We start from the raw sequence: 15,011 nt of genomic DNA, 5'->3' as shown, positions 1-15,011 counted from the left end.
TCAGATTTATACTTGACATAAGTATATTTTCAGTTTAAAAAATAACAACAAATTGGTAGTTACCTAATTAGAATGTGCAATTTGATTAATAAAAAAAAAAACTATTACTACAATTAATACTGACATTGTAATAAAAATTATAATCATATGGAAGTGAAGTAAAAAGGAGCTCTCTATCATACCATTGTACATTAAAAAATGTGTAGTACGAATTTTTATGAAAAATAGGGGCCGAGTTGTATCTGTATTATGAATACTGTATTATTTATATAGTATATTCTATAATTTATGATTTATAAACATACTCAAGTTAGTAATATATTTAAATTTCATTAATAATACAAGCTATTGAATTTTAACCAGAAAATAACAAATACAAAAACTTGAGAATAAATAAAAATTATTGCATATGTGATAATTAAATAAAACAAGAATAGTATGATTTTTAAAGTATAAATATTAAAAAACTTAAACTCTGTATATATGGTAACATCGGAACTGATCTAAAAGTAGCAAACAATTTAAATAAGAATATAAAGGTACATTTTCCAAGGTTAGACACGACATCAGTATATTCAAATAAAAAAGACAATATCTTTAGATTGTTTTTTCAAGACGCGTCTGGTCGCGATTACCGAATTTTTGGTCTCTGCGGTCGATGACACTACTATATACGCCGTGTTGACCATAAATAATTATATGGTATACATTTGAACCTCTAACTAAAAATATTTTTTACTTATATTTATTCCTTTTTTGAGTAAGGTAATACATGTAGGTTTTACAAACCCAAGCTTATAATCTCAGAAGTATTTATACAAGTATATACTTAATGTAATACTCAAATATTCTTAGTATTATTTAAAACGATAATATATTAGGAATCAATATTCTAGAAAGATTACAGCATTTTAATTTTGTTTTAACAAAAATAGCAACCTTAAAATAAAATTGAAACACATACACATATCAACTTATAAATATTTATTTTACGTACTTTGACATTCTCCTTGGATTTGGCTGACGATAACAATTTCTAAAAAATAAATATGATTTACTTAAATATATTTATTTCAATTAAAAGTTATTGCAGTTATTGCTATAGAACAGGGATGGCAAACCTTTTGAACACTGCGTGCCTAAAATTACCTTTTTTTTTTTTTTTTATAGAGCGTGCCATGAAAAAAATATTATATTTTGTTATATTATAATTTGATTGTATAATTAATGTATTAGTATAAAAAGGTTAGTTTAGGTACATAATAATAATAATAATAATAATAATAATTATAATAATATTGCTTTGTTAATTATTTATATTATATTATAGGTCCTATAATATATAATAGTAAAAATTTTCGCGTGCCATGGATTTGCCATCCCTGTTATATAATATATAATAATAAAAATTTTCGCGTGCCATGGATTTGCCATCCTTGCTATAGAATATAGCCTGAATATATTTACCTGAAGAAATAAAGTTCGTTGATGGTCATCATCCATGTCTAATAGATCATCAATATCTACTTCAACTTCACATTCTATACCTTCAACAGCTGGGTCCCTCTGAAATTAAATGAATTATTAGTGTGTAAATTAATGTACCAAAATACAGTTCCACGTGTGCATTCCATGCAAATATACGTACAGTATAGTGCCACGTTAGGCCGTCTACACACGGAGATATTCATTAGAAACTAAACGGGTTTGTGATTTAAATTACTTATCGATTACTAACGCATTAGTAACTCGGATCTGCACACGACCATATTGAAAAGTGATCGAAATCACTAGTTTATACTGATTGGTTATGGAAGGAGGACCTGTATCATCATTTTTTAACACCATGGATGATTCCAGTGATGAAGAAATTATGATTGCATATTACTATTACCATACCAAAAAAAATAGAAAACAAAGAAGATTTTGGGTTCATCCATACATTGAAAGAAATTTTCACCATCTACTATTTGTTGCCGCGCGAGAATTGAATCTTCTTCTACAAACTTTATGTTAAGTTTTTGTTCGTTCATTGTTTAATTTATTAAGAAAAATTAAACAAGAAAATATTTGATTTAAAAAAAAACACACAATTCGAAGTGACGAAGTCGAATCACTTGGAACTGATCACTCACGCATTTGTAACTATTTAGTAACCAGTAGCGCCGTATGTTGTGTTCCATTTCACAATATAGTTAGTGACTAAACGTAAAATGATTATTTAATTTGCTTAATCTATCCACCAATATAAATTAAATTACATTGCCATATCAAATCTGACCCGAAGAATGAGTTCAAACCAGTTGCGTTTATACAAATAAATTTCGATACATAGAGATCAACTGTTTTTTGCCATTTCTTACGGTAAGAAATATAATTCCCATTTAAAACTATATTTTATTCCTTTTTTTATAATGGCAATTATTTTCTCTGTTTTATTAATATACAGTATGTTTCACTCAAATAGTAACATGAAACATTTCCTTTCAATAGTGGTGGTATGACACGGGTTTTATTGAAGCAGATGTCTCATGACTAAAATGGGGTGGGTAAGTGGTGTTATTTAACAGAAAAGTTTAATACATAATTTGTATATAGAACATAAAATATTACTGTAAATTATTTGGTCTGAACCTGTTAATTTTAATGTTTAATTATCTAAAAATACAATTTAATTGTATCTTGTGGTTTGTAACTTGGAGTGGGTAGTCAACAGACGTAACTGTTTCATTGGTAAATAAATTTTGGGCCGAAATTCCAGTTACCTTAGATTGAAATGGGTTTTTCTTTTCGAGAAATATTAAAATACATGTTTCGTTATAATTTTCAAATTTGTAATCCTTTTATTGTGCGCATGTACAATAAAACTTACAATTTTTAAAAGAGCAACATACACACATATTTTCAATACCATATTTTGATACAATTTTTTTTAAGCAACTTTAATAAACAAACCTTTTTATACTTCAAAAATTAACTGAATTACAACAATCTTAATTTTAAATAAAAAATATTTTTGCTAAAATTTTCAATTTTCTGTATTTTATTATTTTAATATTATTATTGGTTGGAATATGAAATGCTGATTAAAAAACGCCATAGTTTATCTAATTCACCAGTAATATCTAAACATTAAAAAGAAATAATTCTTTATAAAACAGTTAGCCATCAACCAATAAGGCCAACGAGGCTAATGTGCAAAAATTATAGTTCAAAACAAAAAGAAGTAAAACCTGACAGGATTAGTTAAATTTGTGAAGATTCTTTAAGGTTAAGGAGAATCAGGAATTATTTTTAACTATATCCAAAGAATCTATGTCATTAGTATTAGACTCCATTTATATTCAACCTTGTTAAGCGTAAAATTTCTGATATTTTATTCGTATATGATTTACTAAATAATATAGGTATCGTAGCTCACAACTACCCAATACGTAACTCAAACTTATTTTTTGTACCTTTTTTTTTTAAAAAAAATGTGTGCTGATTATTTTTTTCCAAGAGCGCTCACCTTTTGCAATCAAATTTGTAATAATGTTGATTTTTTTTATATATCTCGTGATTGTATTAGGGTGAGGGCTTTGTCATTTTTTTCGAGATAAAATAATTGTATATTATTATTATTAGTATTATTATATTATCACTATTATTTAAAAAAAAATGTGAATTTGTATATCTATTTTAACTATTATTTTATATACTATTATTATGTTGATGTTAGAATATTGTACCTTATCTGTAAAGGGCTTGACCCGTAAATTTAATTAATTAAATAAATAAATGGGTCTGTCTATGAAAACCATCACAGGTAAATTGTAGTAAGTTATTATTTTAAAATTTTATAACATAAAATAATATAAATGTAGGCATTTGTAAGTGTATAATTTATTTTATAAAATAATCTTATTTGAAATATGTTAAAATAGTTATCAATAAAATACTTTTTTTATAGTATTGCTAGTCTAAAGATTTAGACAAAATAGTGTTAATCACCCAGTCGCAGAATGCATATTCCCGACTACGACAAGCCTACACAATTCAATTGTAATTGCCGGAGACCTAAATTCTTAACATACTAATTGGGGCTGTCGTGTCAATAATCCGAACGGAGTCAAACTTCAAACTTTTATTTCCAACACTTCTTACACAATAATTGCACCAAACGATCCTACCTACTTTCCTAGAGACATTAATAGGCTACCAGATATCATAGATATTTTATTAATTAAATCAATTCCATTTATATGCATACAAGAAACTCTCGCTGAGCTCGCCTGACATACCAGTAAAAAATACAATTAATTCGTCTTCACAATCTTATCAGTTTAACAACTCGTTAATTAAAGAAAAACCAAACTGGAACATATTCTCCGATCATGTAAATACGAATTTAATAATACTAAAAACAATACCAATGATCCTAGTGGCCGATCAAATGTCCGAACACCTTACCACAGTCATTGCGGAAGCCGCAAGAGCGTGCTCGAAGCCCACTCAACAAAACACGAAAAATTGGCATTTAACCTAAACGTATATCCTTCTTAATTCAAAGTAAATACCAAGCTAGACGCATTTGGCAAAACCATAGAAGTACGGCAAATAAAAATACATTAAACAAACTCACTAAAGAAGTAAAAATGGCACCACAAATCTATCATGTGTCGTCCTATGATAACTATTTGTCAAATATGCACCCGGGCGACTCAAATCTATGGAAAGCGACTAAAAGACTATTGAATCAAGATATAAATATAATCCCTCCTTTCCGTGCAGCAAATCAATTTGTGATATCTGATGTAGACAAATGTAAAGTTTTTTTCAGAAATATTACACAACACATTCAGGGCCGAAGATGAAAATCGGGGGGGGGGGGGTGAATAATACAAAAAATGCTGACTACAATTTTTTTACTCAATGTATCTAGTATAACTAACTATATGTAGTCGTATTTTTACTTTTTAACATGTATATACGTGTCAGTGTCGCACGTTCTTAAAATTAATAATTTAATTATACATATAATAATATTTTATATTGTATAATAAATAATTCTATAAATTATATTCGTGTATACACTGTATTATGAAATAGGTAATATTTGTTTTCCGTAAGTAAAATTAGGTTTTTTTAGGCTATAATGAAACAAGTCCAACCGCCGACTAGTGTTTTCGTTGGGGGGACACTACTCCAGCCTATCTCTGCTAGTGTACCCCAAGGCTCAAAACTGGGAACTATCTTATTTAATAAGATTAATTATTATTTATTTACATATCTGACATACCACAGTCACCATGCACCAACATTGCCCTTTTTGTAGACGACACAGCAATTTACACCGAATCCCGTAACCTTGAAGCGATAACTAACAATCTACAAGATCACCTAAATTCACTTTCCAAGTGATTTAAAAGCTGGAAAATATTAATCAACGCTTCAAAAAGCTCAGCAGTTATATTTAGCCTGCGTCGCTATTCTACTCCATTACTGCTAAAATTCGACAGCGATTCTATAACCTGGCAGTCGTTCGTCAAATATCTAGGTGTTACACTTGACAAGAAACTAACCTGGTGGCCACACATATCCACAAAACTTCAACAAGCGTGTCAGTTTCTCAATGTTATTTCCTATACTTCATAAAAAATCAGCTATACACAAAAAATTCTTAATATTAATATACAGGCAAATATTACGCCCACTACTTACCCACGCTTGCCCTATCTGGGGTAATTGTTCATCTGCACACATAAGAAAAATTCAAATTTTCCAAAATAAAATATTAAGAATAATAACAAATACACCATGGTTCATACGAAAAGTAAACCTACACAAAGACCTCCAAATATTAGAAATCCAAGATCATATAAGAGCCTTTGCTAAAAATGTCCATAGTTCACTTCAAAAATCAACAGGGTCATTAGACTACAATCTACACATACGTTCTCCACCCAATAGACGCCTCAAATGCGGTTGTCCACATGACCTCATTAGCTAACATTATACATTTTTTAAGACGAGAAAATTTAAAATTATAATTACTTGTTACTAAACAATTTATTAATTTCTATACATATAACACATATAATACATAATGTACTATTTTATATCATATTATATAATTGTTTAACTAAGTAGTCATTTATTGAATATATTCCATCTTATCATCATGTTAATATCGATAAAAAAAAACTCTTGTATATATCCGTAGATGTAGATATCCAGCAAGGGCTAGGAATGTCTTGTTTTAATAAAAAAAAAAAAATAATAATAAATAAATACGACTTATCATTTAGAAATAAATATTTGATAAGTTTTCTATAAATAGTTATATGATTATTAAAGTTCAGTTCTTAATGAAAAGAGTTATAAAGCAGTTGTAATAATCAACGATGGTGACGCATGAATCTAATAACAAAGACTGGGTAATTTTTATTTTTAGAAAGACAAAAATAAAAATAGAAGTATGAAGTTTCTTTACGGCATAATTTTATAAATATACAAAATTCAAATAAGTATGTTTTATATTTTAATTTTAAGTTAAGAGGACGTTGTACCCGTAATATTTAATGGGGAAAAAAGGTATACAAAAAATTGCTAATTGATGGTATTCTACTTACTGATTGGATAACTGATGTGTAAATCCTACCTCAAAGTATGCACAATTTGTGAACGCCGACTGACGAAATAACTCAGCAGTTTAATATAATATTACTAATATAATTTTTTAAATTTGCTGTAAATATTTTTCAATAATAAATTAATAATTTTTCCTAAAAATAGTTTATACATTAGAAAATAGAATATAATTATTATAAATAAAAATATACATTAGGGCAGCTGCCCCCTTGCCCCCCTTAATCTTGCACTGGGTTCATTTTATTATAATAAAGGCTAGTAATAATATTAGTTGATATTTCTTAACATTATAAATTATATTACTATTAAATATTATAAAATTATTACACACTAATGAGACTAATTTTTATTTTCAATAAATAATGAATTATATGTATATTTATAATGCCGAAAAATTTAATTTTAATACATTTTAAGAAAATTAATAAATATTCCTAAATAAAAATGTATATAAATTTGATATATGTTACTGCTTAACAAAACATTCATAACTAATGTGATACATTTATTATAACTTATATGATATTTTAACTATAGAAGTTTAATAAATAATTAAATTGCATTTGACTGATAAATTAAAATATTTATGTAAATGAAATATGTCATGTAATTTGATATTGTTTTCATAATTATAACAGATTACTTCATTTATATCACGTGAACATAAAATAAAAATATATATTTTCTTGTTAATCAGTTATGTATGATGTAAAAGTAAAGTTACTATACAACTAGTAATTACGTCAAGTTCACACATAAAATTGTATACATAAATAGCGTTCTTGTTATTAAATCTCATACTCAGAATTTATAAACAATCAAAAAATGAAATAAGCTTTGAATGGTATTATTATCAAAACTTTAAAATAATGTATACACCTGGAAATAAAATCGAATTTACTAATGTATATTATTCAGTGGCGGTTCGTAATGTTAAAAATAGGTGGTGCACAAAATAGTAAATTATAAGCATTTACTATGATGTAACATGTTATTACTGATTTAAAATAATGTATCTTTCATTTTATTTTATATATCGCTTCTCCGGTGGAACAACGGCGTAAGTGAAAATGTAATTGTTCTTCAGAAAACGTAATTGTTCCATTGGACATGTGATTAAAAACTGGTATTTTCAACAATGACGACACTGCTCTCTAGCGGTCAATAATAGGTATTATACTTATGTCATTGTTCCATTCGATAAAATGAAATGTTATTGTACTGTTGTCGTACTTATGTCTAAAAGTCAAAAATTTGCACTTATGTCGTTGTTCCACCGGAGAAGCGATATACTATTATTATATTATGAAATAATATCAACCATTTGACACAGAAATCAGATTATAAATGGAAAAACCTCAAAATTAATCGTAGATAGCTTTTTTTTTAAATCGGTTCGCAATAGTAACTGCGCACCGAGTTGCCTTGTATTAGCGACCCTCCCACTCGTCAACCATACATATTTTATACTGGCATGCGGTGCTGTCAGTGATGCGCACCGATTGATGTGTGCATTTGGCATAACTGTTTTTACTTTAGGAGCAATAATATGTTCACGATATAATAGTTCTTTACCGAAAAATATTGTCGATTTTTTTTTTATTTTAATAACACATCCATATTTTTAAAAAACAATTTACAACGGTTAAGTTTTAAAAAATAAAAAATTCTATTTTGATAAAATGGCAGGTGGTGCGCTTGCACCTGCGCACGAGCCGCCACTGATATTACAAGGAACTATATGGAAAACTGGTTTTCTTCGACAAACTTACTAATATTTAGGAAATTTTTGAGGTCAGTCAACCACATTATGAGTCACATAATAAACATAATAGATGGATAATTCAATGTATTTTCTACCAATGTCATGGAAGTTAGAACAATAGAAAAATGAATGTATATATATTTGTATATGTATTTATTTTTAATGAAGGAATTGTTTTCTATCATTAGGTACTCATTTCGAATAATAGCTTATAACGCGATATGGCAATATTGCAAAATAATTTTTTTGTAACATTAGCAGGGGCGGCTCATCACGGGAGACTTGAGACTGCGTAGCCCCTTAAAAAACACTGCTACTTGTAAATAATTATTATGTATAGAAATTTTTTATTTTTATTGAAAATATGTTATAGCGTTTTCTAAATTTATTATTGTAGATTTAAGGCCACAAAATATAAAACCTATAAATAGTTATTTGGATGGAAACACTATTTTAGTAATTTCGACGACGGTTGCCGTTTCATTGAAATCGACGTCCGACAGGCCAACCTTAAAGCTGGTTACACACTACGTTTAGCACTAGCGTACGCATTTTAGACGCTAAACTAAAGCTATTGAGTACGCGTTTAAAAAACTTGTTTTTGAAACAATTATTATCGGGAGCATAAACACGGGAGATAGTGTAACCTAACCTCGTTCAAAATACTTAAAAATATTTAAACGTACACATCGTACAACGTTTTTGTTACTTTCGTTGTTTAATTTGTTTTAAAATAGCGCTAAACGGATTAGATATAAATACATTAGATAATGTGAAAGCAGCTTGCTTAGTTTATGCATTGTATAAAAGATTGCAACAACGAAAGGAGAGAAAAAAAATAGTAACTAACTGTCGATGGTAGGTGCACCCACTAAACCTTAAAAGGCATCAGCTCAGGAAGGTCGATTAAAGCAGGGTTGAAAAGTATAATACGGTATAGTATAAAACACGTATTATACTGTATAAAAATAAAATCCCTTATAAACAAGAAAGCATTTATAATTTAAACACAATAAAATAAGAAAATATAAATTATAAATAAACAACTGTGGTGCTATTAATCTATTGTTAATAATTATCATTATTTTATCACGGACGTATTTATAGTAAATTCATTGTACTTGGGATGTTTGTAACACTTTTAATATTTTATATTAATAGATTATAAATGAAAAACTTAAGTAGATATATTACATAAAATAATAGTAAAATATATTTTTACAATATATAAAATTTAAAAAATTTACTTAATATCTGAAATCGGAATTATGTTTAATTTTTAAGAGTGAACTTCAAAAACCAATCGAATTATACGTTTTAGTCATTTTATACGTTTTATACTTGGGATATTATATGTGTAACGTACAAAACATTTTATACACGTATATTACCAACCCTGATTTAAAGTTACTTTTTCTGCATTGAGACAGCATCCAGAAGAATTTTTCAAATATTTTCGTAACTGATTCATAATCAGTGATTATAAACCGAAACGCTGCAAAATGCGACGTCGCAAACGTCCAGTGTGAATACAAAATGGAAAATACAATGTTTAATTTTACATGTTGCCGCGTCTAAAATGCTCAAAATTAAACTTGCGCGTTTCAAAGTGTTCAGACGCGCTGTTTTTTCCCTAATGTGAACATGACCATAATATTATGTTGATGCGTATTTGATTTTTGGCGTTCGAACGCCGCGTTTAAAACGCTACGTCGAAAACGCGTAGTGTGTAACCAGCTTAACATCTAATGGTTTGGCTTCTTGGACGGAAGGGACCGGGGAGAATAACCCGCGTATTATAGACGCTATTGAAACTGGGTTCACGACAGTAATTTTTGGTCGCTGTACACCGTTTACTGCGAATTCGCAGTTAAAAAAAATTGCAGAATTGAATTAGTTTTTTTTTTTAAAAATTTACAATTAAATTAAGTTAAAAATATTAACTAAATATTAAATAAAGTTTTAAGTATAATTAATTTTCCAATAAAAGGGTTTTTCTTGTTCGTTGTTGTATGGAGTTTATGTTAAATAATTTAAGTCTCCCCAAAACATTTACTACGAGTCACTAATGTTACATTAGCTAATGTGAAGTAAAATAGCTTTTACAATATATTTTAAAATAAGATTGTATTAACATAATATATAAGAGAGTACAAATTGTTGATTGTAGTTCAAAAAAAATCAGCCTGTAATCTAATACTCATACATTTTTCTGTTTATTGACTCATTCATCCTTACGAATAATATAATGAAGATATACAATATATTAAATAAACATAACTATAGAAAATTCCATTTGAAAAAAAAACAATGTCAATAGGTCTATTCATTATATATATCTATAACATTCACTAAGAGGGACTGCCCAAGTGTAAAAAAAAACACGACTGCATTAAAATCACTTCAAGTATTTATATTATAGAATAATTTAAATTTAGTTATTCAAAAAGTATGGTTATTAAATGGTCATACAAACTAATTATTTTACATATAAATTTAATTTAAACACGAATTGTTTTGAGTATTTTACTTTATTTTATAGTAGAGAAAGTCATTCTGGTCATGCTTCTAAGATTCAGACTAAGAAAGATTACAAAAAATAATTACTTCCAAACATAAAATTATCAAGCCATTCAAAAAAATGTACGAGTATAAAAATGTTGTTTGTAAGATATAAGTTATATAGGTAGTTTAAATTTATAAAAATATCTTTTGACATGTTCATAATATGTAAATAATGATTAAGTTTTTAAATAAATGACTTAGCTGTTTAAATAAGTATTTGTTTTTAAACTGATTTTTTTTTTAAATTAATATTACAGCTTAATAGTGAAAATCCGAACAATAACATTTATAATTTTAAATATTATCAACTAATTTAAAAACTGATTTATTTTTTTAAATGAATGAGTAAAATGTCAATACTACTATGTACTATAATATGTGAACATTAATTACAATACTTATCAATCATATTTATGGTGTACTAAATAATATCTAATAAGCTCGGAAGTGTTAGCAAATGCATATTTTTCTTGGTTCATCCTAGAACATCCATAGTAAGATACAAATATGTTTCTCATTACTCGGATATCATATACAAAATTTAATTTTGCTATTTTTTGCAAATTTACGAGTTTCATTGCTATTTTGCTAATTTAGGGTTTATAGTGCTATTTTCGTGTATATTTTAATGTAATGTAGGAAATAATCACATTTTGTTGTTAATAATTGTATTTACTTGGTTATATTTTTAAAAATAATTTAATTATTGGAAATAAATAGACTTCATCAAATATTATTTCATGTTTTCATTGACAATTTGATGTATTAATAGTTAGTGACGTCATTGTTATTCCCTTATTATATCATTACATTCATAGGCGTGCGCAGACCTCTTTTTTAGGGTATGCAAAAGGCTATCACTGCCTACACCCCCCCTCCACTAAAACTGTAAGATAATTTAAGCGTTCGAAATTCTGGTTCTTAATAACTGTTTAATTTAAAATTTTAATTTTTTTTCTTGAAAAAATTGACTGAATAGCCATTTCTTAATCGTTATAGCTGTCTTCATAATAAAAATTTAAAATAAATTATGAAAAAAAAAAATTAAATACATAACACTTGAAATGGTTTGAGTAATACGTTTAAATAAGGTAAATAAATAAAAACGTAATTAATTATATACTTAAATGAAAAACAAAATAAATTTGATAAATAATCAAAATTAATCATAAAACGATTCTGCGTACAGTTGGGTTCTATAATATCACCAATAATGTTTTCAGTATTTTAATTTATAGCCATTTCTTGTTCTGAAGTTGATAGCTAGTTAATCTCGCTTGAATTATTGTACTTCTTAATTTCATTAACACATTAAATCGTTATTATAGCATATGATTTGTGTTTCAAAAATGAATTAAACTGTCTGGGACTGAATATAAAAATATAATAAAAATCATAATGTAATACGAAATCACATAATATACATAAAACCAAATATGTCATAATTTTTATTTAATTTTTGTAATTTTGGATAGAAGGCTCTATGTTTAGTGTATGCAGTTGCATATTCTGTATACTTCTTGCACATGCCTATGATTGCATTAGATTATCAAACATTTTAATAATCTAGGATAATTTCCAAGGTAAATATATAAAATAATTTAATAATAAGTACATTTTTACAAATATATTTAAGTAATTTAACATTTTATAATTCAATCAGTAAAGACTATGTCTAATGAGCTTAACAATTTGTAAAATTACATTTTTTTCAAGTTAAATGCATATTTTTTGATTTTTCGTGCTATTTAAGGTGCATATTTTAGATATTTTAAGTATATATTAAGAACTAAAACGTAACATTTTTAATGCTACAATTTCCGAGCCTTGCTTATAAGTAATGGTGTTAAAAAAACAAACACCAATTAGATTTCCAATTTCAATAAATGATAGCAATATAATCTTCATTATGTTGTCCAATGTAAGATCAAAATAAAATTTTTTTTTTTAAATATCTATCTAGGTACATCATTTTTCAAATAAATTCATGTTATATGCAGTGCTCGATTTGAGGGGGGACGCAGGGGAACAAAGTACCCCAACTAATTTTCAGAAATTTTAGCGTCCCCCAACTATTATTACGTTATAATCATAACGCTCAGCTAGTTTTGGGGATGTTCTTTTTTTTAATATAAATAGAGTCCCCCTTCTTTAATTTTTCCAAGTCGAGCATTGGTTATATATACTAATTGTATTATTGCTGTAAATAACCCTTTGAATATACATTTATCTAAATGAACTTATTTATACATTTTAATACATATTACTATTTTATAATCATTATTAATTTACTTAAATTTAAAAAAACATATTTAACATTTTTTGAACTACTAGCTTCATAAAATTAATTCAAGTAACTAAAAGATATTGTATTTTTTCAACAGAGTCTAAAAAAATATATATGCTTTAAAAATAATATGAAATGATAAATAAATATATGAATGGAGTGAAATAAGAATAAGGACATTTTTATCTTATCGAACATTACAGAAATATATTGAGTAGAATATAAAAGGTGAGGTAGAAATAATTACCAACTATAAAATAACTTATTTCAATCATATTAATGACAGTTAAAAATTTCAAGAAACATTTTTTCTTTTTACTTATTTAAATAGAATTTAATTTATTAATAAAATAATTTGAAACAATATTTTGATATTAATCAAGTTATTTAGATACATAACATAATAATTTAATACAACTATTTCAATTGTTCAAGGGCAGATTCAGTATCTATTTACGGTTGGATCACTTTAAAGAAAAAATTATATATATATTTAGAGAATTATAAGCATATATAAGGGTGTCTTGAGGGCTTAGACTCCTCTCAAAAAAAAAAAAATGACAATACTCTACTAAAACTGTCAACATTTATTATTATTCATTCATTCTAAATATACTTTATTTTTAATAGTATTTTACAATGGGGGTGTCAATTATTCCCAATATCCCCTCTTTTATCTGCCATTGAAATTGTTGAGTTACCAACAAAAGAACTTCTATTAAATTATTATTTGTATTAAAATTAACTATAAAACAATGCTATTTTTATTGTAATATTTTTGCCTACTGAAATTTTCAAAAATAATATACACAACAACTTACCTTAGGTAAATCATAGAGTTTTTGGAGTTCTTCTAATAACCACATTTCAACAGCTAAACGTTTTCTTATTAGACTCATTTGATGAGCACCATACTTAGCTGTTAAAAACTTTTCACGTTTTTCTTTAACTTCTACTTTTTCAGTAAAGTTCACATGTAATCTAGATTTTGCTGGACTTCTATTTGCCGATACTGAAGTATTTGGTTTTGCAGAGTTATTATTGTACGTCGAGGCTAAACTACACTCCATAATAGTTAATTATAATTTAAGCCACAGCAATAAAAAAATTAAAACAATTTTTTAACGTAAAAATTAATTTGAAAAAAATATTAAAAACTACAACAGAAAATATAGAACTACCAATTATTTAAAAGCAGTAAAATACGTACAAAGAGTTTACAACATATTTTAATTATTGAAATTCTTAATCACAAAAACAACGTACCTACAAATATACGCAACGACTGTTATCAAACTAAACTGTATGCAACTGCTATATCGCTAAAAAATATTTCAATAAATAATGTTTCTGCTGGTTATAAACAGGATGCCAAATTCCCAAATCTTTAAACAGTGTTACCAAAAAATTACTATATAAAGCGACTTATATGCTTAATATTTAAGGATATTAATACCGATAAGAACGTTAAAGCTTTTGAAAACTGAACTGTAAATTGTTGTGTCTAGGCTTTTTGTTTCTATAAGATGATTGTGTTAAAATTAAATTTTAACGATTTACAATTTGAGACAGTTAATTTAACTGTAAATCAGTATACAGTATAATTGTGGGTCGTATGTTTTAAGTATGGATTTTTAAATACTTAAAATTCTATATTAATCTAAGATTAAAAATTATAACTGATTTATTGAACTAAACATAGATTCATAATATATTTTATTCAACAATTCCAATAAATGTTGAAAAAAAAAAATATTAGAT

General features: G+C 26.6%; 1 protein-coding gene across 1 annotated transcript; it reads right to left on the bottom strand.

The window, feature by feature from the left end:
- Positions 1–925: 925 nt before the first annotated feature.
- On the bottom strand, positions 926–14,548 carry LOC112679759 (protein phosphatase 1 regulatory subunit 14C). The gene is made up of 3 exons (XM_025549670.1): positions 14,072–14,548; positions 1,468–1,566; positions 926–1,036 (listed from the first exon to the last, which is right to left on the bottom strand). Exons 1-3 carry the CDS (start codon positions 14,318–14,320, stop codon positions 941–943), a joined length of 444 nt encoding a protein of 147 aa, XP_025405455.1. The 5' UTR covers positions 14,321–14,548; the 3' UTR covers positions 926–940.
- Between the last annotated feature and the right edge of the window lie 463 nt (positions 14,549–15,011).

Source organism: Sipha flava, unplaced genomic scaffold (assembly GCF_003268045.1).
Source record: "Sipha flava isolate LNK unplaced genomic scaffold, YSA_version1 167_pilon_pilon, whole genome shotgun sequence".
Lineage (NCBI taxonomy): Eukaryota > Metazoa > Arthropoda > Insecta > Hemiptera > Aphididae > Sipha > Sipha flava.
The sequence above is the reverse complement of the archived record's forward strand: the minus strand, read 5'-3'. Positions and strand labels throughout refer to the sequence as shown.